This window comes from Drosophila melanogaster, chromosome 3L (genome assembly GCF_000001215.4).
Source record: "Drosophila melanogaster chromosome 3L".
Lineage (NCBI taxonomy): Eukaryota > Metazoa > Arthropoda > Insecta > Diptera > Drosophilidae > Drosophila > Drosophila melanogaster.
This window is the reverse complement of record NT_037436.4, coordinates 8,371,488-8,393,806: the sequence shown is the minus strand read 5'-3', so window position 1 is coordinate 8,393,806 and position 22,319 is coordinate 8,371,488. Positions and strand designations below refer to the sequence as shown.

General features: G+C 45.6%; 3 protein-coding genes across 5 annotated transcripts; 1 reads left to right on the top strand and 2 right to left on the bottom strand.

Annotated features, from left to right (window-relative positions):
* Positions 1 to 157: 157 nt before the first annotated feature.
* Jon66Cii (Jonah 66Cii) lies at positions 158 to 987 on the top strand. The gene has a single exon (NM_139960.2). It carries the CDS (start codon positions 161 to 163, stop codon positions 947 to 949), a length of 789 nt encoding a protein of 262 aa, NP_648217.1. The 5' UTR covers positions 158 to 160; the 3' UTR covers positions 950 to 987.
* A 442-nt stretch (positions 988 to 1,429) lies between these two features.
* Positions 1,430 to 2,267, bottom strand: Jon66Ci (Jonah 66Ci). Its single transcript, NM_168271.2, has one exon. It carries the CDS (start codon positions 2,247 to 2,249, stop codon positions 1,467 to 1,469), a length of 783 nt encoding a protein of 260 aa, NP_729372.1. The 5' UTR covers positions 2,250 to 2,267; the 3' UTR covers positions 1,430 to 1,466.
* Positions 2,268 to 2,635: 368 nt separating this feature from the next.
* ImpE1 (Ecdysone-inducible gene E1) lies at positions 2,636 to 21,402 on the bottom strand. Of its 3 annotated transcripts, none has more exons than NM_001274648.1 (7): positions 21,224 to 21,402; positions 18,736 to 19,062; positions 14,491 to 14,662; positions 13,822 to 13,953; positions 4,249 to 8,078; positions 3,629 to 4,178; positions 2,636 to 3,544 (listed from the first exon to the last, which is right to left on the bottom strand). In NM_001274648.1, the coding sequence occupies exons 2-7, from the start codon at positions 18,829 to 18,831 to the stop codon at positions 3,474 to 3,476; spliced, it is 4,851 nt and encodes a 1,616-aa protein (NP_001261577.1). In that variant the 5' UTR covers positions 18,832 to 19,062; positions 21,224 to 21,402; the 3' UTR covers positions 2,636 to 3,473. The 3 variants fall into 3 exon arrangements, with proteins under 3 accessions (NP_001261577.1, NP_524849.2, NP_729371.1); NM_080110.3 differs by having other exon boundaries at positions 18,736 to 19,006; NM_168270.2 differs by lacking the exons at positions 2,636 to 3,544; positions 3,629 to 4,178; positions 4,249 to 8,078 and having other exon boundaries at positions 13,657 to 13,953; positions 18,736 to 19,006.
* Positions 21,403 to 22,319: the final 917 nt, after the last annotated feature.

Below are 22,319 nucleotides of genomic sequence, written 5' to 3'. Positions count from 1 at the left end.
AGCACTTTTAGCCAAGTTAGACTTTTAATAATATATTACCATTATTCTTTATCGCCTGTTTGTCGGAACGGGCATTTTATATGACCCACCATCTAGCCAGATACGATTAAGGTATAAATACTCCGTGGGCATTCCCAAGTTTTCAAGCTTTTCCAGCAACATGAAAGCATTCATAGCTATCCTGGCTTTGGCTGTGGCCTCGGCCTCTGGCGCCACCATGCCCCGTTTGGCCACCGAGAAACTGACCCCGGTCCACACCAAGGACATGCAGGGTCGCATCACCAACGGCTATCCGGCTGAGGAGGGCAAGGCTCCCTACACCGTCGGTCTGGGCTTCAGCGGCGGCTGGTGGTGCGGTGGTTCGATCATCGCACACGATTGGGTGCTCACCGCCGAGCACTGCATCGGAGATGCTGACTCCGTAACTGTCTACTTCGGAGCCACCTGGCGCACCAACGCCCAGTTCACCCACTGGGTTGGCAACGGTAACTTTATCAAGCACTCATCCGCCGATATTGCCCTCATCCGCATTCCCCACGTGGACTTCTGGCACATGGTGAACAAGGTGGAGCTGCCCAGCTACAACGATCGCTACAACGACTACAACGAATGGTGGGCTGTTGCCTGCGGCTGGGGAGGCACCTATGACGGCAGCCCACTGCCCGACTACCTGCAGTGTGTCGATCTCCAGATCATCCACAACTCCGAGTGCTCCGGATACTATGGAAGCGTGGGAGACAACATCCTCTGTGTCAGGACTCCCGACGGCAAGTCCACCTGCGGTGGTGACTCCGGCGGCCCCCTGGTCACCCATGACGGTACCAAGCTTGTGGGGGTCACCAACTTTGGTTCCGTCGCCGGCTGCCAGTCGGGTGCTCCCGCTGGATTCCAGCGTGTCACCTACCACCTGGACTGGATTCGCGACCATACCGGCATTGCTTACTACTAATCGACTATATCTGATTAAAAAAAAACTTCTTGAAGCGTAAATTTAAATTTTTGTACTTTACTCGGAGTATTACTGTGGACATGACGGCTTTTATTTTTAGTTAGTATTCAATATTAAATTTAAGAATAATATTTACGGATTGTTTGAAAATTACATTTTTAAATGGTATATAAAGTGCTCATGGACTATAATGTGATTCTACAGAGTCTTTAAACATATTATATATATATGTTAAGGTTGTGTCATTTAAATTATATAGATGTGGTCTTTTATAGGTAAAGAAAGATCTTAGATCTTATAATGGGATTGCTCTTAAGTCTTAGTTGCGGTTTTTTGTTTTACAGGATGTGTAGTAACAGGATTAAAACGATTGGGGATTCTTAAAGCTTGCTGAAATACTTAAAATTATTTCAATAATATTATTATTTCAATGATATTAATGACCAAATTCAACCCATAGTTATAAAACAATTTAAATTTGCACTTTAAATATTTTTATTCAATCGAAAATCGTTGCTTAGTAGTAAGCAATGCCGGTGTGGTCACGGATCCAGTCCAAGTGGTAGGTCACACGCTGGAAGCCAGCGGGGTGGCCAGCCTGGCAACCGGCTCCCGACACCCAGTTGGTGACTCCCACAAGCTTGCTGCCGTCATGGGTGACCAGAGGACCGCCGGAGTCGCCACCGCAGGTGCCCTTGCCATCGACCACGCGCACGCAGATGATGTTGTCGCCGACGGTGCCGGTTCCGTAGTAGCTGGCGCACTCGGAGTTGTGGATGATCTGGAGATCGACACACTGCAGGTAGTCGGGCAGTGGGCTGCCGTCATAGGTGCCTCCCCAGCCGCAGGCAACAGCCCACCATTCGTTGTAGTCGTTGTAGCGATCGTTGTAGCTGGGCAGCTCCACCTTGTTCACCATGTGCCAGAAGTCCACGTGGGGAATGCGGATGAGGGCGATGTCAGCAGATCCGTGGGTGATGAAGTTGCCGCTTCCAACCCAGTGGGTGAACTGGGCGTTGGTGCGCCAGGTTGCTCCGAAGTAGACAGTCACTGCATCACCTCCGATGCAGTGCTCGGCGGTGAGGACCCACTCGTTGGAGATGATGGAGCCACCGCACCACCAGCCGCCGCTGAAACCCAGACCGACGGTGTAGGGAGCCTTGCCCTCCTCAGCCGGATAGCCGTTGGTGATGCGACCCTCGATCTTGGCCACCTTGGACAGATCCTTGGGGTGCACGACGCTCTCGTACGCCGAGGCGGAGGCCACGGCCAAAGCCAGAATAGTTAGGAACACCTTCATGTTGCAGAAACAACTTGGTCTGCTTTAGTTTCGACGCGGCTTTTATAGCTGCAGACATCGCAAGCATTTGCAACTGATTATATTCTCAATTGAGAGGTGTCCTAAATCAATGCTCAATTATCGCGGTTCCTGTTTGCCATGTACTTGTGATCGACGTTTCGATTTACTGAAGTCATCGTCATAACTATATGACAATTGATTAGGGAATTATCATTAGAAGTGTAGCCTAGAAATAGGCTTTTTTCGTTTTAAATATGTTATTTTAGCATTTAGATGCTTAAGAGTTAAAGTTATTAACTTTTATTGCGAAAACCAATTTATTTTATTTCCTTGCCATTTTATTCCAAAAACAAACCCCCAAATGAAAACATGTTGGTTTTTTTTTTCAATAGTTTTCTAAAAATATATTTTTTTATTATTGTTTAATTTTTTTTTTAGTTTTACTGTGATGCGTCTTGACTGTGAGAAAAGTGTGTGAGTGTCTCTCACACGCACGTACATATAATAAACTATATAGGGGATATGATCGGATTGTTTATGTTGGATACTCTATGTTTCATTTCATTATAGGCATTGTCGTTTATCATGTACATCGAACACGTTTACTCTTATTTACAAAATATTAATCGATAAAAATGCATCATTTCATGGTTTTCGTTTTCGTTTTTGTTTCGTTTTTTTTTTTTTCGGTTACTGGTTTGCCTGGCCAATAATTTAAATAAATTAAAAAATTGCATAAAACTAAGCTAAATGAAGAATTCATTTCGAGTGTTTTTCAGTGTCTGTTTGTGGGGGAGGGGGTATAAATAAATAGTTTTGATGGTTTAGATGAGTAGAATAAATAGTCGAAATGGGGGCGAAGTGTGGGTGGGGTGGTGGTGTGTCCTTTGTGGCGTGTGGTGTCATATGTGGATTGGGGTTGTGCCCAGTGGCTCAATTGACAAACATCACTGGCTCAAAGGGAATCTGGGAAAACCCCCTTTGATAGCAAGGTGGCAATTGGGCGTGGCAAGGGCGCAGCTAAGGTCATAATAAATAAATAAATAATTTTTAAATATCCACTTAAATGCTAGGCAAAAATCTTTTCGAATATTGGGTTGGGTAAAGCGATAGATTCGAAGGTTTCGGAAGACAGGAGCGGGTCAATCAATCAGTTGATTTCGAAATGGTGACCGCAAGTGGTTGGAGTGCATATGCTGTGAGTGGTGCAGGTGGCGCAGTCGCCTACCACAGCGGCATGGGGCGTTGTCGGGCCAAGAATGCGGGCAGGCTGGCAGCAGTCGGGGCGGGACAGCCTAAAATATGATAATAAAAAAAAATATTAATTATAGATAAAATAATAAGTTGTGAAGGTTCCAAAGTTCCCTTCGGCTACTTACGGCACACGGAGCAGGTTTGTTCGTCGGTGCCATCACCGCAACCATCCCGTCCGGAGCAGACGATGGCCGTGGAGCGGCACAGTCCGTTGCTGCAGCGGTGCGGACAGTAGGCGTCCGCCTCCCGCCGACCACCGCCGAGCAGGCCGCCCGCCTCGATGAGGCGCATGAAGAGGTTGGGGAGGGCGCGGGATCCACACAGATGCGGCGGCTCATCGCTGCCGTCCTTGCAGGACACGATCGCGTTACAGTACTCGTACTCCGGCAGGCACTCGCCGCTGCCGCAGCGGAAGGTGTGTTCCGGACAGGCGTTGCCGCCCTTCACGCTGCCATCGCAGCCCAGCTCGTCCTCGCCATGTGGACACTGCCGTCGTCCGTCGCACAGCGCAGCGCGCGAGATGCAGCGACCGCTTCGCTGGCAGCGGAAGGATTCCGTGGGGCAGGTCTGGTTGAGGCGGGCGTTGTGGGTGCACTCCTCGTCGGAGGCGTCATTGCAGTCGGCGCGGCCGTCGCACACAAAGAACCACGAGATGCACACGCCACTCGAGCGGCACTGGAATGGAAATAAGATGCACATATATTTTATAATGATTTTTATAATCTTTGCCTGTGTGATGACTCACCTGGAAGGTTCCCGGACTGCATCCGGTTCTCTCGGCGCTGCACTGTGATCCCTCTTCTCCGGCAGCACAATCGCAGACTCCTCGTCTATTGCACACGGTGTGGGGATCAGCCAACTGGCACTGACGATCACTGCTGCAGGCCAATCCAAGTGAAACTGCTTCCAGACCCAAATCCACGCGCTTGCGCAACTCCGTACCGGGTTTGATGGCAGCCAGAGAGGCGGAAGGAATGGCTGCTGGAGAAACGGGTTCCGGCGTGGGTTCATCGGCGGTCATTAGGGGCATTAGCGTGGTAACGACGGGAGCAGCGGGCTCCATAAGGGTCACACGACTGGCCAGGCCCAACATGGTTTGTGTGGTGATCTCGACAATGTCAGCGGGATTGGGTGTGGCCTCCTCATGTGGAATGGCATGAGCTGCTGGCTCCTCTTCCTCAATATGGTTGTTGTCCAGCTCCTGCAGACCATCGATATTGGTAGTGGATTCCAGAATTAGACTTTCGGATTGCAGCTCATTGAAGCGGTTCACATCGGAGTGATCTGTAAGATCGAAGGGCAGTTCCTCGGGCAACGGAGTGTTAACTTCTTCGGGCTCGGGCTCCTGGAACTTTTCTGTGGTGGCTTCTTCTGGCAGGGATTCGGTTTCTACTTCCTTAAGGGGCTCGTCCTCATCCTGCTGATGTTCCTCCTGATCCTGCTGGTGCTCTTCTTCATCATACTGGTGCTCATCTTCCACTGGCGTTTGCTCCGCTTCACTGGCAATGTGCTGCTCCACCTCCAGAGCGCTTGGTTGTTCGGTTTTCGATTCATCAGATTCTGGGAGAGCTGGGACATCTTCTTCATCCTTAGCTGCCTCTGCAAACAGTTCGGGAATAGCAGTTCCTGGCTCGTTAACCGGTTGCACTTGCTCGGCATGTTCCTGGGTCTCATCGGCTTCAGCCTGGAGATCCGAAATGGCTTCATGTGCTTGTTCCTCCTCGTTTTCCGAGTTGGCCTCCACCATGGGAACCGTTTGGGCGGGTTGCTGACCAAATGGAACAGGAGGCACAGTGCTGTCAGCCTCCAACATCAAGTCGCTGAGGATATCAGCAATGCTCTCGCTCTCATGGAAGTTCTGAGGATCATGTTCGGGATCGCGTTCCTCGCTCACAATGGCAATAGGTGCATCTGGAGCCTCTGGAGCCAGAGTGGATTCGCGAGAGTCAGATTCTTCAGCTTCAATAGCAGCAGTCGTTTCTTCTGGCCGGGAAAGTTCCTGTAGATGCTCCACGCTGGTATAGTCCATTTCTGGCTTGGTCAACTTATGATCCTCCGGAACAGCTGATGCTTCCTGTTGAACTGGCAATTCCTCCTCTTCTGGCATTGGTTGTGGTTCCGGGATAAGTTCGTCCTCTTCATTGGGTTCGGCTCCCTGGATAATGTTGTCATTCTCGTTTTTATCGATCGCAACTTCATCTTGCTCTACGCTAATCTCTGGAGATGTCTGAGCACTTTCACTGGCCTCGGTTTCCGTTTCCACTTCGGGAGCCACCTCCGTCTGAGCAGGTTCCTCGGCGGCTTCCTCCGCGATGTCGGCATCGCTCTTAATTGGCAGCTCTGGCTCGGCCTGGTCCGCATCCACCTGCGACACCTCGTCATTAGTGGGCTCAATTTCTGGCTCTGGCTCTGCCTCTTGAATGCGCTCGGTTATCGCCACTGGCTCCTCCTCAACATGGTCCGCTGTCTGTGGTTCGATCTCCTTCTCGGTGGCTGACGGGGTTTCTAGATCCGCCTGGGGCTCTGCAATTGCTTCCGACACTTCGGGCGTCTTAATTGCATTTGCATTTTCCTCGGGCTCCACCTGCTGCACCTGCTCCTCATGTGCAAGTGCCGCCTCTTCAATCTCCTCCTCATCCTGCTGCTGTTGCTGTTGCTCGGGCAGCTCGGTGGTGTTCTCAGCGATTTCTGGTTCCTCTGTGGTCAGCTCTGGTTCTATTTCCACTGGCGCCAATTCATCATCATTTGTTGGGTATGTCAATTGTCCGTGCTCCGCTTCGGTGATTGCCTCCACCTCCTCCTGGTCGTGATCTTGGACTGGTTTCTCCGTTGTGGCTTCATCTGCATCTTCATGCATATCCACCACCTGCTCGGGCTCTTTTTCTTCGATCTCCTCCTGTTCAAGAGCGGCTGGCTCGGTGACTTGGTCTTGATTTAATTGATTGGCTTCATTTAAATCATCTTCGCCACTTGTCGGCTTGATGTCGGCGCTTTGTTCCACCTGATCGATCTCGGATTCCATATCTGGTTTGGCTTCTGTGGCCGGCAGCTCCACTTCTGCGGCTTCGGTCGCTGCCGTTTCTTCTTTTTCTTTTTCTATTTCCATTTCGGCCTGTGGCTCCTCTGGTTTTCCCACCTCGTCGACGTTTTGGCTTTCACTCTCCACCTGGGCTGGCTGTTCGATCTTCAACGCTTCTGTTGGCTCCTCCTGCTTGGGCGTCTCCACCTCATCATCGTGGCTGGCTGCAGCAACATCCAGCTCATGATCTCCCGAAGCCAGATCCTCAGGTGTTTCCTCCTCCGGTATCTCCTCGGTCTCGTCGGCTGCCTTCGTCACACTTTCGGTTTCACCTTCATTAACCGGGATCAGTTCTTCATCGGCCACAGTCTGCGATGTCTCTGGCTCTCCATCCTCCTGCAGCAGCTGCGTCTGGATCTGGGGCTCGGTGCTAGTCTCTGCATCAGTCTCGCTTTCGGTATCAATGGGCACCACCCCCTCATTAGTCGCTTGGTGTACTGCCTCCGTCTCCTTTTCATCTTCTGGCTTGGCTGGCTCAACATCATCCACTGATGTTTCATAATCGAATTTCATGGTATCGTCGATGGGCGATGAGGCAATCTCTTGACCACCCGAGGCCTCAGCAGCCTCCTCATCCGCTTCGATAGGCACGATTTCAGTGGCTACTGGGGATTCTTCGTGCTCAGGTTGATCCACTGTCAGTTCTGGAGCTTCTGGCTTGTCATTGTGCTCCTCTGTGTACTCCTCATCGATCTTGTATGGGTAATCTTCAGTGGGTCCAGCCTCAGTTTCCTGTTCCGCATTAATGGCATCCTCGGTTGGCACATCAGCAGGTGTGAGCAGCTGTTGGACTCCAGTGGTGGCATCTTGGGAGGATTGAGGAAGCTCTGCGTCGCTTGCTTGGTCTATGACCTGCTGCTGATGCTGCTGCTGCTGCTGCTCCTCCTCTTGGTTCTGCTGCTGCTCAATCCTATGTTGTTCCTCCTCTTGATGTTTCTGTTCCTCCTCCTGATGTTGCTGCTCATCTAATTGATTTTGCTGCTGTGTCAGTTCGGTTTCCTCATGAGCCAGGTCCACAGCCTCCAATTTTTCACCATTATCAACCTCAACGACCTCGGGTCTCAGCTTGGTGGTCTCACCATCGTCTTCCTCCAGCGATTGCTCCTCCACGCTGGCGGGCAGCTCATCTTCTAGGAGAATGGGCGCTGGAGTTGTCGTAGTTGTGGTCGTTGTTGTTCTTCTGGTGGTTGTTGGTGGTGCTGCAGTGGTGGTCGTCGTTGTTCTACTCGTGGTTCTAGTTGTGGGCCTAGGAGTGGTTGTTGTTGTCGTCGTGGTAGTGGTACTGCTAGCTGGCTGCTCTACCTTCTCCACGGCCTGTTCCTGCTTCTGATCCTCCTGATCCGCCGCCGGGGCCACACACAGACCACCCACCATTTTGGCTGGACTTGTGCACTGGCAGCGTCCGAAGAGATTCGGGATGAGGAAGTCACAGTGGGTGCGGGTGTCGAACATTTGACAGTGGGCGTGGCTGTAGCAAACGGCACCAGGATGGGCAGCTGCGGATGGGGGATAAAGATCGGTCGCAAAAAGTTCTCATGAGATTCTTGTATATTTTCCTGCTCTGATCTAAGTGTTGTGAATGGATGGGATATGTTATTAAGCTAACCGTAAACCGAACTCCAAGCACCAAATGCATATTAAAATCTCATCATCATCATCATGAACAGCCACACCAGAACAAGGAGGAGCTGAAGCCGCCACAAGAACAAGAACAAGAACAACATCAAAACATTAGCCCGCCTTCGACAAGCCTAATAACCGTCAATAAAGTCAACTGCAACTGCATCAGACGCAACGCATGGCCGAAAGACAAGTGCAAAGAGTAGCCGAGATTGGTACAGAGAAAAAAAAAACTATTACAAAGATAATTTTTCAAAAAAGAAATGATTTTCCTTAATATCTATTTCACTGCCAAATACGGTTTCTAAGAAAGGACTTACATTTTCACTTTTTTTTTAGTTGCAAGGTCACATCGTTTTGTTGTTCTTTGATCAGATCACACGTTGGCCACACTTAATTAATGCCTATGAATATAATAAGGTTGACACACTTTTTTTCAAGCACTTAAACCCAATTGTTTTGAAATACTAAGTATATTTTCTTTCTCTGCATCACTGACTAAGAAGGGGATCAGATGGAACCAGAAGATGACGTTGAAACGTCGGTGACGTCGCCCATTCCCATTACCGTTGCTCATCAGCATTCCACTCGCCGATAACTGGCTAAAAAGAGACGGCGACTCTTGGTTGCACCGATGACTGCGAAGACTGAGCCACCTGCGTGTCTGCCACTGTCCTCCGCTGGAATCTCAGCTCTGACCCACTTTCCGGCCTGCCGCTCCAACTTGTTTTCACTTGTTTCGTTTTTGGCTTGCCAGCTAGCAACTTGCAGCTAGCAGCTTGCAACTAGCAACTGGCAACTGGCGACATGCCATTTACCATTTCACTGGCCAATGCAGCCACCTGCAGTTGCCCTTTGGGCAGTGTCTGGCCATGGAGATCCATTTCCATTTCCATTTCCATTTTCATTTTCCACAATATCCCCCAGCTGGCCATTCAATTCGTTTGGAATCCGAGCAAGATCATAAATCGCTATACCCTTTTGGATTTCTCGCGGGAATTTCGGCCGCACAAATCCGACATTTGTCGGCAAACTTACAAAAGGCTCTGGCATTGGCATTGGCCATTGGGGAACCGGTTGCGAGCGGTGAATCCAAGGCGCATAAAAGGCATACGGCCAGCGTGGCGTATACTTAACGAATGCACCGCCTGACACTGACATTGTGCTCTGAGATCTGCGCTCTGCCATTTCTACTGCCATTGCCATTGCCATTCCAAATGCGAGTAGCTCAAACGTGTCTTGCCGCAGTTTGACACCAATATGGAATCAAACGTGGAGCAGGAAGAATCCAAAGGGGGTTTTCTGCAGACCCCAAACTGTTGGCCCCATCTTTCACTTTTATATAACAGCATTAGAAGCGGTCACACACGGTAAAAAATTTCTACAGTCGTCTATGGAGTAATAATAAATGGGTCTTATTATAGTAGTTCAAAGTGGAGCAATGCAGCTGTGCAGATTTTCCCCATGTGTAGCCGTATTGTTCCATCTTGGGCATGAGTCGACGCCTCTGATCTGGCCACCAAAAACGATGATCGATAGGCTGGGGGCCAATGCCACGGCCACGGCCACTTAGCGCTGGCCCCGCCCCTTTTTGGGGCAGCTGGTGTGACAGGTTGCATGCATGCGAATCGCTGCACGACTGCCACTGCTAACCTAACCCACTTCGATTACGGCTAAAGCCGCTCTGCGAGATCTCCACGACGCGTGTGAAAATTGGCCAATGGATCTGGGATCTTTGAGATCATCAAGAGCGGTTTGGCACGACTGGCGGGTAGGTAGGCATCATAAACAATAATTTCCATCGAAATCAGCATACATTAAATCGCTGCTTCCTCAGAGTTATTGTGTTTGGTTTGAGACGCCGCCGGTGGCCGGAATTGAAAAAAAAAACTATGTCAACCGCCTGGCACGCACAGATACTGAGATACAAATGTATCTCAATCTGAAGCGGCATTCCTGTGGCTATAATAAGTCTATTTATGCTGTCGACTTTCATTAGGCGCAAAAGCCAATTGCAATTGCTAGGCAAAAAACGCAAAATAAAACCATAAGACCCCCCATCTTTGAGTTCAAAGAAAGAAAAGAAGAGGTTTTAATTAACAAAAGCGATTTGCATTTTGGGTGGAAATGAATGGTACTGGTAAATATGAAGTTTTTTTTGGCTATTATTATTGTCTTCTTACGGAAGTCGAGTGTTCCACATAATTTGCATGCAATTTGGCATTTGGCGCAATTTAGTTTGAAATGGCCATTCAAGAAAGATTGTTTCGTTTTTCTCTCTTTTTGTTTCTAGCCGCAAATTAACACAGTTTGACTGGCTGCTTTTGTGGGTCATGCGAAATGAAATGGAATTTTTCGGTGGCTTTTGCTTTTGGTCTTTTCTTTCTTTCTATTTTAACTATTTCTTTTTTTTTTTTTTGGGTGCAAGGTGTCGCAATGGAAAGTATTTTCCCTGTTTCGGTATTGCGAAGGTGTTGAGACAGGAAGAAAGTGAGCCGAGTGGCTGGGGAGAGTGACTAGGAGATTTCCTATGCCTTATATAATGAGTGTCGGGAATGCCATAAATGTTGGCACAAAAAACATGTTGAATACCTTTTGCATCCGAAAACAGATCTGCGCAAGAAACCAGTTCCCATCATTTCTCTAAAAGGTGTTCAAGAATCCGTAACCAAATATGTAGCCTATATGGTTTTTACCACGTTTGTAACGCTTTAACGTTAAATCAAATTAATAGCTATGTTTATAGGATATTTTTGTATGAGAACTGACTTGTGGTGGAAGAAATGATTGCTAGAACTGTCCGGAGTTTTCATCTGATCTTACGCGTTTTTTTTTCCACAATGCACCTGGCTGATCGACGACGTCAGAGTGGTTCACTTTTCCTGCAACTTTGTATGCAGAAGATCTCGATCTGGCTGACAGTCGCAGCCTCCGTTGTTTGGCCGTGTGTCTGGACTATCTGTTCATTATCTGTTTGCCACACACTACATATGCTACTTATGCCATACCATTCTATGTATATATACATATATATATATATTTGGCATACTTTTTCCCGCTGCCCGAGAAACGGGGAGAGTAGAGTAGACTAAAGAGCCAACCGGGGATGCGAAGGGGGAGTTGTCATATGTGCATATATAACTCATAAAGATCGGAGGAGATGCAGATGGAGGAAGTGGCTCATTGTTGGTGGTGGTTGGTGGATGGTGGATGGTGGATGTTGGATGGTAGTGGCTCGTTAAGAGCGGCTGGCTACCAAACACAAAAACGGGTAACCGAATGAGCCAATCCCGGAATGGGCTTGGGCCCATTGGATGGGTTAAGGTGCATGGGAAACTGGAACAAGTGGCTAAATGGAAAGCCTGACAAGCCAACAAAATCTGGCACACCACTTGCTTCATTTGACCCGACGGCTGAGCAGAATGGCGATGGGATGAAGTGAATGGCCAATCCCAAATGTGGCAGCATTTTTGTCAACTGCATACAAAAGTTTTTGGCTTCTCTTTCTCCGGGAATTCCACCGATCAGTTATCATCCTCTTTAGATATATGTATATATGTATATATACAGAGATTTTTTTCTCCATCTCATTCCAGCTAAGAACTAATTGGACTTTCCTGGACTTTCTTTTCTTTTGTGCATTGGTGGCTAATCAGTGCAATTTAATTACGAGTCGAGGCAATTAGCCATGTAAAGTAGCCAAAGATACAAATCAAAATGGGGAACTCTTGGCTTTTGAGGGGCAGGAAAAAGCTGCCCTGCCAGGATGTCTCTGGTGAAAGGTTCACTCCTCTCTATCTCTCTCTCTCTCTGCAATTCTCTGGCCTCCTCTTTCTATTATTGTGTTTTTGGTGAAAGTATCTCATAAATGACTGGCTTGCCACTTCTTGCACTTGCCACAAATTCCCCTCTACACACGACACAATTGAGAGAGGCGAATATCCCATTAGTCTTTATCGCCAACATATGCAGATCTCAATAAGCTCTAGTTTGAAATGCTGGTTAACTAAGTAATTGGTTATATCTCCAATGAGTTCTTAACTTTAAAGTAAGTCACTAAGAACAAACTTATCATTTATTTCCGTGTACCTTTACCTCATTCCACACACTGCTGAGCAACTGCATTCTTTGTCATTAAAATTACGCTTAATTAAATACCAAGTCCACTCCCTACCAGCTGTCCTGCCTGCCACGCCTCCTTCTCCACATTTAAAAGAATTTATATTGAGCTCTTATGCTATATAATTAAGTCAGCAGCTAGTGAGCTAGGTGGTACCGGAGTGAGGGGATTACTACTGTGCAACATCAGGTGAATGGCAATGACACGAACTGCGCCAGATGCAGTGCCTCCATGTCCACGATCGTGCCTCATTGCTCTGCTTTTGGCGTGTTTAAACTTCAAGAAGTCGATGTATGATGTGGGTTAGGGAAGAACAGTGGCAGAGGGGATAACCCCATCGTATGGCCTCTCGATTCGAGTCAACATTCTAATCAGATTAACGCCACTTGGCGCCAATGTGCCAAAAGGAAGTGAACCGAATTCAAACTAGATTGCAATCGATGCAGGGATGGCAGTAGCCCGAAGTCCCTAAGATCAACATTTTACTGAATGCCTCTTATTCGCAGTCACTGTTTTTAGAAAATGCAAAGAGCAACGTTTTAACTAACACTTTAGACTTTAAAACTAAACGCTTTAAAATTGTCTTCGTTTAACAAATGAAATAAATAGGAATGTCTGTATCAAACTAAAGAAAACTAAAGAATATGTAATTTCTCTAAATTATTCCAGAATAATTTCTTCTATCTTTCCCCATAAATTTGAGCCATAAGAACTTGACTTTCTGTCCTTCTTAGTGCGTTAGTCACTAGATGAGTCACAACATGCCAATGATTTATTTCCAAGTGAGCCAAATGAGTCACTTGCCTATATTTGTGGCCCAAAGCCCTAGGCGATTTCAGTTGCATCTTGGACTGGTGCCAAGAATCTGAAAATGTATCTTTCACACATCGCAGTGCGCAAACACAAACACAAACACTTGGCTAAGAGAGATCGAAGTCAAACATTTACATTTACATTTTACATTTAACGTTTAACGTTCAACGTTCAACGTTTAAGCCTTTTCACGTTCAACGATCTGCAGTTGGTGGTGTCTGAAGTTTCCACCAGGCTGTTGGCCAGTTCTCGGAAGATTAACCAATTATGCGTATAATTAGTGACACGATTGTCTCGTTTGGTCGGTGTATTTTCATCGTTATTGTTATTGTTACACAGCCATTTTCAGTGTTATGCCCGTGTTAATTGCCAGTGTCAAGTGCCGAGAAATAGGAAATGGGAGTGTATACCCCATGCTATAAACATATATACATACATATATATATATGTATGTAAGGACTATATGCTGGGCATTGCGTGACATTCCAGGGTAATACGAGAAATGATAAGCAATCAGAGATGGGGGATTATTAGTCGGCTGCCCGGCTGTCCGTTTATTGCAATACACCAAAAGACCGCATGCCAAACAGTTAATTGTATTATCTGTAGTATATGAGTAAGTAGTCCCGGGCAATCTGGTGAGAATTAGGGCCACAATAGCTGGCCGGCGGTCGGCTGATACTTACGTCCCAGACAGGTGTGCTTGCGGAACTGCAGGAATCCCTCGACGCAGCGGCATGCACCCTCCAGACAACTGCTATTGGCCACCTTCATGGAGCACTGCTCGCTCAGCTGGCAGTCGCCGCCAAGGAGCTGGGCTGCAAATCAAAGACAAATAAGAAATATCATTAAAAATCCACTAAATATCCCCCCATATTCGATGGAAACGTTTCTTGGTAATACAAAATGACTCTGCAGAAGACATGATAGCTTCAAATTATGTTTAAACGCCTCATTAGGGAGAAAATTTAAAAATTCTATGGCATATGTTAGCCATACAAAGAGCTCAAAAGATTGATTTGTTTAAGTGAGCTACTTAAACCCATCTAAATACGAACCGTGAATAACGCTTAATTTTCAGCTGTGAAGTACGAATTATTTAGAATACAACTTGATCATTATAAATTCCAGACGTCTCTCACGATTTGCATTACTAATTTCGAGTCAGGAAATCGTTAGAATTGTTTTCTCTGTGTAAAGAAAGTCGCAGTGAGTGCATCTAACGGTTTCTCTGTGGACAAACACATAAACACACACACACACACATACATCTCCATCTCCGCCCCATTGTTTGCCCGACAAACATTCTGTACTCCCACTTTGGGGTTAGCCAAAGATTGACTTTGCCTACTTACATGACAAACAGCGCTTGGAATCCAACTGGACGAAGTAGGGGGCGCACTCGCAGTATCCGAGGGCGGAGCAGCTGCTGCCCTTGATGAAATCCGTGCAGTCCATGTCATGCTGGCACTTGTCGCCCAGCTCCAGGGATCGACTCGCGTCCACCACTGTGAAGATGATCAGCAGCTGAAAGGAATGCAGGAATGTGGAAATTAGACTAGTCCGATAAAGTCGATGAAAATGGGATGATTAACTCATGGGATGATATTAACTCAACCAAAAAAGATATCTAATCAAATTAGACTTCATGTATATATGAAATACTCCAGCAATATACAAAACTATGCAGTGGGAATAGAAAAATTGGAATGTAACTCTTTACTAAAGTTATATCCGGCACTAAAGTAATCCCGATTTCCATAAGAGCTCTTATATTAATTTCACTAACGTTTGCGAATATCTGTAATTTGGAAATTGCACATTTAGCTCAGATAACACATATATCGCAGGAATGTCGAACCGATCCGTATGATTACCTTCTTATAGGAAGCTGCAATCAGAACAGCCAGAAATGACTTAACGACCTGAACTTTATGCAATCGCCTTGGATCTGTGATCAGTTATTTATTACATCACTTAATTCTTTCAATTAGGTGCCCAGCTTTGCATAGACCGTGATTAAGTCGGGCATGGAGAACCATCCGAAACCGAAATGAGCCAACAAATTGGCCGGCATTGGCCGACCAAGTCTTGACCAAGTCGGCTTGGAGTGGCGAACAAATTGCCCGAGTACACGGAATTATGTACCTGTGGGCCAAATGTCCGACGAAAGAGCCGTAAAATCCGTAGTTAATCGTAGCAGATCATACAAGCTGCGGTTTCTTCTTACAATTTTTCTACCATTCTTTTTTTTGTATTTTTTGTTTTTTGCTTTATGAATGAAGTGCGATATGTGTAAAAGTATCTTCTGGTATCTACGGCATCTGTGAGCTGTGCTTTTGTTGTGACGCAGACACACAGTTAACGTTATATCAGATGCTACAAAGATACTCCAGCCGGAGTTGTAAAACAGAATTAACAGTTGCCTGAGCACCGAGCACACGCCCATCCACGCGAAGGTGGGGTGGTATACTAGTATGGGAGCCAAGATCTATAATTAAAAAAAAAAAGAAAAAAACTAAAAAGCAAGAAAGAAACAAACAAGGGTACCCACTGCCAACTACCACACCTCATGTGTGTTTTTGGGCTCTTTTGTTGCTCGTCTGTTTTATTTTTTGTTTTGCAGTTAGAACTGGCTAATAAATAAGCTGAATTTTGTGGCCATCGCTGGGTGCAATGTACTTTCAGCTCATCGCGAATGAGCGCCACACGCCATTAATTACAAGCCCGGCCACTGGGACTGCCATTACCTAACCGAAACCAAAACAGATACGGATACGAGTTTGGGCATCTTCCAAAGGCGTTCTCGTTCTGGGTTTTTGGTTTTTGCATACTGCCCAAACGGTACCACGAACTCCCCCACCTTTGGTTACCATTTTCTGAAATTCTGCTTAAATTTGTTAACACATTAAATCCAATGATTACATAAAGTTAGGCTCGCTTTCGCGAGTTGGAAATTCCCCAGCTTCGTTTAATTGGTAAGAACTCTTCGTTTTGGATTCCAATGCCACAGACACGCAACTCCTTGGCATTTCGTACAAGTTGAGACATTAAAATCACAGTTAGGATCGTTTGGCGAAATGCAACTTTGTTAGCTATTCCTAATTGTGATAAATGGTTATGCGAAATTGTTGCTAAGAAAACTGTGAAATTACTACAAGTTGTATGCACAAATGGATATGTTGATTTTATAGTACTGATATTAGTAAATTGTTAAAATCCTTTCGTTTCTATATCAAATGTTTTTTAGATCTCAAAGTATTTTTTTATTTTCTACAAGATTGATTCGATCACTCCTTTCAATAGCTTTCGCCAAAAACATTTATTTCACTGTTATGATCATCAAATTGGGTTTATTGAATACTAAACCATTAGCACTACTCCTTGGTTTCTTTCAATAACAATAAATAAATAAACTACACCACATAATCCCCATTGAGAGGTGTTTTCCTCGAGTCTCGAGATCATTTCGCCACTCATTCGGTGCTCCTCTATTCAAAACAACACTCGCAGGCACTCCACAAGATCCATTGAAAATCCGAGGAGTATCGCTCAATGGGAGCAACAATACAAACAAGACACCGAATGGGGGAAAAGTATCTGTATCCGAATAGGAATTGGAATTGGAATTGGTATCGCAAACAACCGCAGAACAACCAGAAATGAAACCGCTCAAGCTCGGCGGCATCAATAAAATGTCAATAAACAGAGAAGAAATTGTTTAATTACGCTTTCGAGAGGCTTTCGAGCACGAGGCACTGGCACTGGCACTAAATAGAATAAAGAGAATGTGTTGACCATTGTGTCCGAGTTTGTTGTTTCGTTTTGACCCAATAACTCGGGGGTTACTTTCGTTATTGGCCACAGCATTGTCATCTTGCCAAAATGAAAAGCGCGTAAACAAAGATCTGCAGGCGGATTGCTAATAACCGTCAACCCATGTCCACCTCACCATTTGTAATCCTTCGCCAGGCCATTCGTCTTCCTGGCCAAAAGGTCCGGTCTTTAAGACCCAAGCTGCCAAAACCCCATTTATCACCTGCGGCGAACTGACTTGGCTTATTTATTTTGCTGCCTATTTTTTTGTGAAAATGTTTTTTTTTTATTTTGGGTTTACGACCAGTCTGTGCTAATGAAGACCCGTTGCAGTGGCATATTTTTTTTTTCGGTTTCTGCAGTCATTGTAATTTAGAATCGTAAAAGAACAGCAAGAAAAGCTCGGCTCAGCAGCAGCGAAAAAAAAAAGAAGTAGATAAGTTTTCGTGTTTTACAAATTACTTTCGTACTCTTTTAATGATCGTCGGGCGCCAGACCGTCTGGTGACCTTTGGCCGGTCCGAATGCAGGTGGAGCGCCCAGATGCAGCGGCTCTTGCTGCCTTGCTGGCCAACTACTGGGCCTTCTGGCCATCTACTGGCTTCACTGGCTCTTCTGGCCAAGACTTAATGCACTTGGCTCGAAATGGGTTGAATGGGCCGGCCGAGGGCAGCAGCGGACCATAATAACAAACAACATCGAAACGGATAAATTGTTTGTTAGTCTTGGCTGGAGTGAAAAAAAAAAAAAAATAACTGCTGGAAGGAAATTTTCTCTCAAGTACTGGAGTTGAGAAGCCCTTGGCCGATTGCTTTCTAACAAACAGATTCCATTGATTTAGCACCATGAATAGATTGTGCATCGCATGGGAAACTCTTATTCAATTACAAAAAAAAAAATTGATTGCAAATTGAATTTCACATTTTTTATATGCAAATGCCAGTCCTGATAAATAAATTGGCACAAAGAAACGTACGATATTTAGAAGAACATTTAAATTGATGAGATTGTTAACCGCGAAAATCATTAACAATAACTTACTTGAAGTTAACTAACTTTGCATTAAGTCTGCACTTTTCTTGGAATCCCAAAATAGCCAGCAAATTCAATAGAATCGTTTATTAATAGACAAACTAGTTCCCATAGTACACCCATAATGACTCTTCCCGCAGTAATAATGATTAAGTGCCGGGCAATGAAATTTTATGAAGCAAATAATTCACTAAACTTAATGCCCACTCTCGAGCTTTGAGTTTTTTTTTTTTTTGTTTTCTCTTGGAATGAAGTTCGGTCCAGTGGAGCAGAGGCAACGAAGACTCCCACCTTTTATTAGATTAATTTGCCCACATTACTCAGTCGGTGAAGTGGCGACCCCCAACCGAACACAACCGACATCATCATGATCTTCGACGCCTGCCTAGCCATCTATCAGCAACAATTTGACCCAATGGCCGACTTCACAGCTCTTTACACACGAGAAGGAGAAAAACTATCTTGCAGAGCAGCGGCCCACGATTGAAGTGAGCCCACGCGATGAAAGAGTCGAAAATTGTGCCAAAAAAATGAATCTTTTGTTTAAGAAAGCGAAAAAGTGCTTAACAATGGTGCTCGGAACTGACCAGGTGACAAACATTTGCTTTGGCTGCTTTTTGTGGAGCAATTTGAATTGGCAACGCCCCAAATGATGATTTTTATGTGGGGGAGTGCAGTTTGATTTTTTGTCGTTAGTTCTTTTTTTTTTTTTTTTTGTTTTTGCCTTTTTTGGCCTTAGATGAGTTGACTTACCGCTAAGAGCCGCTTAACCGTAAAAGCGTTTCCATTGAGCATTGCGATCGCAGGTTGCTTTCTCGATGTTGCCGACTGCCTCGCAGTCGCCGTCATTGCCGCTTCTGAATCTCCAAAGAAGCTGCTTTGGATCTCCCTGGGAAGGCTTTTCTCGCTTTTCCCTCCTTTTGTGTGTTTTCTTTTGGTTTTTTCGATTTTTCAGCCGCTTTTCTTGGGTTATTTTCCTGTAGCTGGTATTCCTCTCGTTGCAGTCGTAAATATATGTTTTTCGCTGTGGAAAGGAGTCAGTGTGGTGGTGGTGAGGGGAGGCTTGACTTAAACTCTGAACTTTGAGGGTCAAAAACGGAACGAAAAGGTTTCTTCTCCTTTATTTCATTTCTTTCATTTTTTTTTTCTTTTCGGGTAAAGGAAATGCGCCCCACTAACAAGCAACACACAAAAATGAGGGAAATAATAATAATAATAATTTCTGTTTTATTATTTTGCAGTTGAACCGGCCGGCTTGCGGCTCACACGCCCCTCATTCGCATTCAATGGGCATTCGAGCGGTGCGCGCGGTGTCGCTCCACTTTAAAACGAAAGACTTAGGCAGCGAACTTGCGCGGCAGCCGAAGAAAACCCGAAAATGGGAAATTAACACCTGAACCACCTAGCTCTTGTTTGGGCCACTAGGCCCTAAAACTTATTTCGTTTATTTATCTCGACCGCCGTCTTTAGTTTTTTTTTTTGTTTTTTGGTTTTGTTTCTTGGCTTTGCTATTTTCACTTGCTGTGACGACCTTTGCCTGTCTCCCTCTCTCTCGTTCAGGTTTTTTATATATTTTTTTTTGGAATTTGGGTAACGTTTTTGTTGCCGTCGTTGTATCTGTTCGGTGCTGCTGCCGCTGACGCTGTTATAAAATTTCATTTTATTGCAATGCATGAGTCTGGGCCGAAGAGTTCGAGACTGGAAGACTGGGTCTGAGAATGTGGCGCTCTAGGGCATTACCGTTAGGCGGCTGAGAAGAACATCACAAAAAAAAAAAAAAACTGAGCTCTGTGCCGATATAAAACATCTACTAACTCCAGCAGTTTTATAACTTAATAAAAAAAATGGGAAAAAAGGAAGGGAAAACGGAGCTGACAATGAGGCAGGGCCTAAGAGTTCGATTTAAATTGGTCTAAGGTGAGATGGCCTGAGAACTAGTCGCTGCACAGAGAAAAACGTATGTGCTATCTTTGGAAGCTGAATATTTAATTGAAATTTGTATAGAATTTAGAAGAAAGAAAATGGGTGTCCCTTGATTTAATTTTAAATGCACAGATAAGGATAAAATGAGGCATTAGGCTACGTTAAGTCTTTTGAAACTTTTTTGGAAGAAAAAAGGGAAGTTCGACATATTTAACCAATAGTTATGACCATATACTTTTCTACTTCAGAATAAAGAATAATTGGTTAACCAAGCAAAAACCTGACGAGAATATTATTACTAATATTTGGCATTTGGTCAAAGGGGCCAGTTGGTGGGAGTGTCTGGACAACTGGCCGACTCAATTTGGTGACCCAGTCAGCCTTGGAGTAGCTGATACATATACAGAGATGCAGATGGACGATGCAAATGGAACTGGAGATGGCGGAGATCTTCCGCAATCGATCAGCATGTGCAAAGTGTTGGGCTGGCGACCGCAAAAGAGCGGGTCGCTGGCAAAGGGGATCAGCATTTTTAGTTTGCGGTTTTTGCGCTTGGTCTATCGGTCGCTGGGTCGTCATCAATGCGATGCGATGCGATGCGATGGCATAAGATGGGTTGGGATGCGGTGCACCGAGAGCCAAATGCAACAGCCTGGCTAAGAAGCTGGCCGAGAGACACTCAGACACTCAGACACAAGGCAGCAAAAGCAAAAAGCAGCGCGATTCTAGCACCGTTATGCACCCAATATGGCGACTCCACCGCCAGCACATGTGCCAGTGGAGCTGGAGATGGAGCTGGAGCTGAAGTTGGAGCCCAAGCCAAAGTTAAAGCCAGATCCGAGCTGATGCTGGACTGGCTTTGGGTGCATCTGCATCTGTTCGGTTCGGTTTGGTTTTGGTTCGGCTGGGTTCTGTGCGCTGTGTGTTCTGGTGCTGGTGCTGTTGCTGATGCCACTGCCACTGCATCTCCAACCGCATCTGCAGCAAACTGGACAGGAGAACTCTGCACTGTCTTCACTTGACTGCCTTCCCATGTATGTTTGTCTATCTGGACGCTCGCTGTTTGTTTGTTTGTTGGTTGGTCGGTTGGTTGGTTGGTTGGTTGCTTAGTTGGTTTGTTTGTTTGTTTTCCTGGCGAGTGTGTCTGTGCGCAAGAAACTGACTGAAATTACACTCAGTTGGCCCGATGGCCGCGCCTTAGTCCAATTCCAAAAAATATCCCTCGATCATTATTATTATTATTATCAGTATTATTATTTCCTTCCATATTTTTGTGCGCTCTCTTATTTCATATTCATAGAATCATTGTTTTAGCTACCGTTTTACTCGATTTTCGTTTGTCACACGCGTCGCGGCACTTTTGTTATATTTTTGCAGCTTGGAAAACGTTTTGGGCTCAGATCTTAAGTTTAGTGTGCAAAGTGCAGCCACATCACACGAAGATGAGCTGAGCTGGGCACGTCCGCACGTAACGATGGTCAGCAACGAACTGAAGAGGAGCCAGCCAGCCACGGACTTAAAGAACCAAGACAAGCAGCCGCGCGCTCGCAGTCGCGCAGCGGCAGCAACATCCGCAGCAGCAGCACCAGCAACAGCAACAGCAGCAGCAACAACAGCAGCAACAACAGCAACACGCGGCGAACTCTTGGCTGAAAAGCGAGCTTTTGGCCAAAGTCAAAGTCAAGGCAGCAAAGCTTTTGAAGACACGACAAGTGCCGAACTCTTGGATTCACATGGTTGCTGTTGCTGCTGTTGTGCTGCTGCTGCTGCTGCTGCTGTGTTGCTGCTGCTGCTGTGTTGCCGCTGTTGCGAGTGATGTTGCTGCTGCTGCTATGCAAATGTGACCGCTGCGCAGGCGCAACAGCAGCCAGTGCGCTGCTTTATTTGTTTCTTTAATTATGAGTGTCAGGTGCGAGCGAGTGCGAACGCACAGATTAATAGAGATAAACGGCGAAGCGTTTGTACACCTACACGCCGAAATCGCCACTTTTTGCTGCCCGGCAACTGCATTCATTTCGAAATTAACCGCTTTATCTTACAGTGCCACATCTATAGATCGAATGGGCCTAATAGGCCTATATATACATATACATTTAAATAGCCAATTTTGAGGGCTAATAAAAAATTAACATTATATAAACATGTTGCAGCATACTACTGAAAAATGCTTATTATATTTATGTTTAAATTGAAGAATCTTAAAAGCTTTTATCAAAAAAATTAGTACAATAAATCTTTAAGATTCTATAAGATTTCCTGTTCAATCTTAGTAAGGCACCAGTTTTAAAATGTTCGATATGATTGAATATTACGTTTGAGGAAAGTACACGGTAGAGAGGCTCAACTGTAGTTGATTTTCGTTTTCCCACTTCCGTCACTTGAAGTTGAACCCGTGTTGCAATCGCAATGAGGCA

What these genes read in the sequence shown, in the direction of transcription:
- Jon66Cii (NM_139960.2), top strand. Translation starts at nt 161, where the DNA reads ATGAAAGCATTCATAGCTATCCTGGCTTTGGCTGTGGCCTCGGCCTCT.
- Jon66Ci (NM_168271.2), bottom strand. Translation starts at nt 2,249, where the DNA reads ATGAAGGTGTTCCTAACTATTCTGGCTTTGGCCGTGGCCTCCGCCTCG.
- ImpE1 (NM_001274648.1), bottom strand. Translation starts at nt 18,831, where the DNA reads ATGACGGCGACTGCGAGGCAGTCGGCAACATCGAGAAAGCAACCTGCG. An exon ending in TTCCAAGCGCTGTTTGTCAT is followed by an intron (nt 13,954 to 14,490) that starts GTAAGTAGGCAA and finishes TTTGATTTGCAG; the next exon opens with CCCAGCTCCTTGGCGGCGAC. An exon ending in CAAGCACACCTGTCTGGGAC is followed by an intron (nt 8,079 to 13,821) that starts GTAAGTATCAGC and finishes CCCCATCCGCAG; the next exon opens with CTGCCCATCCTGGTGCCGTT.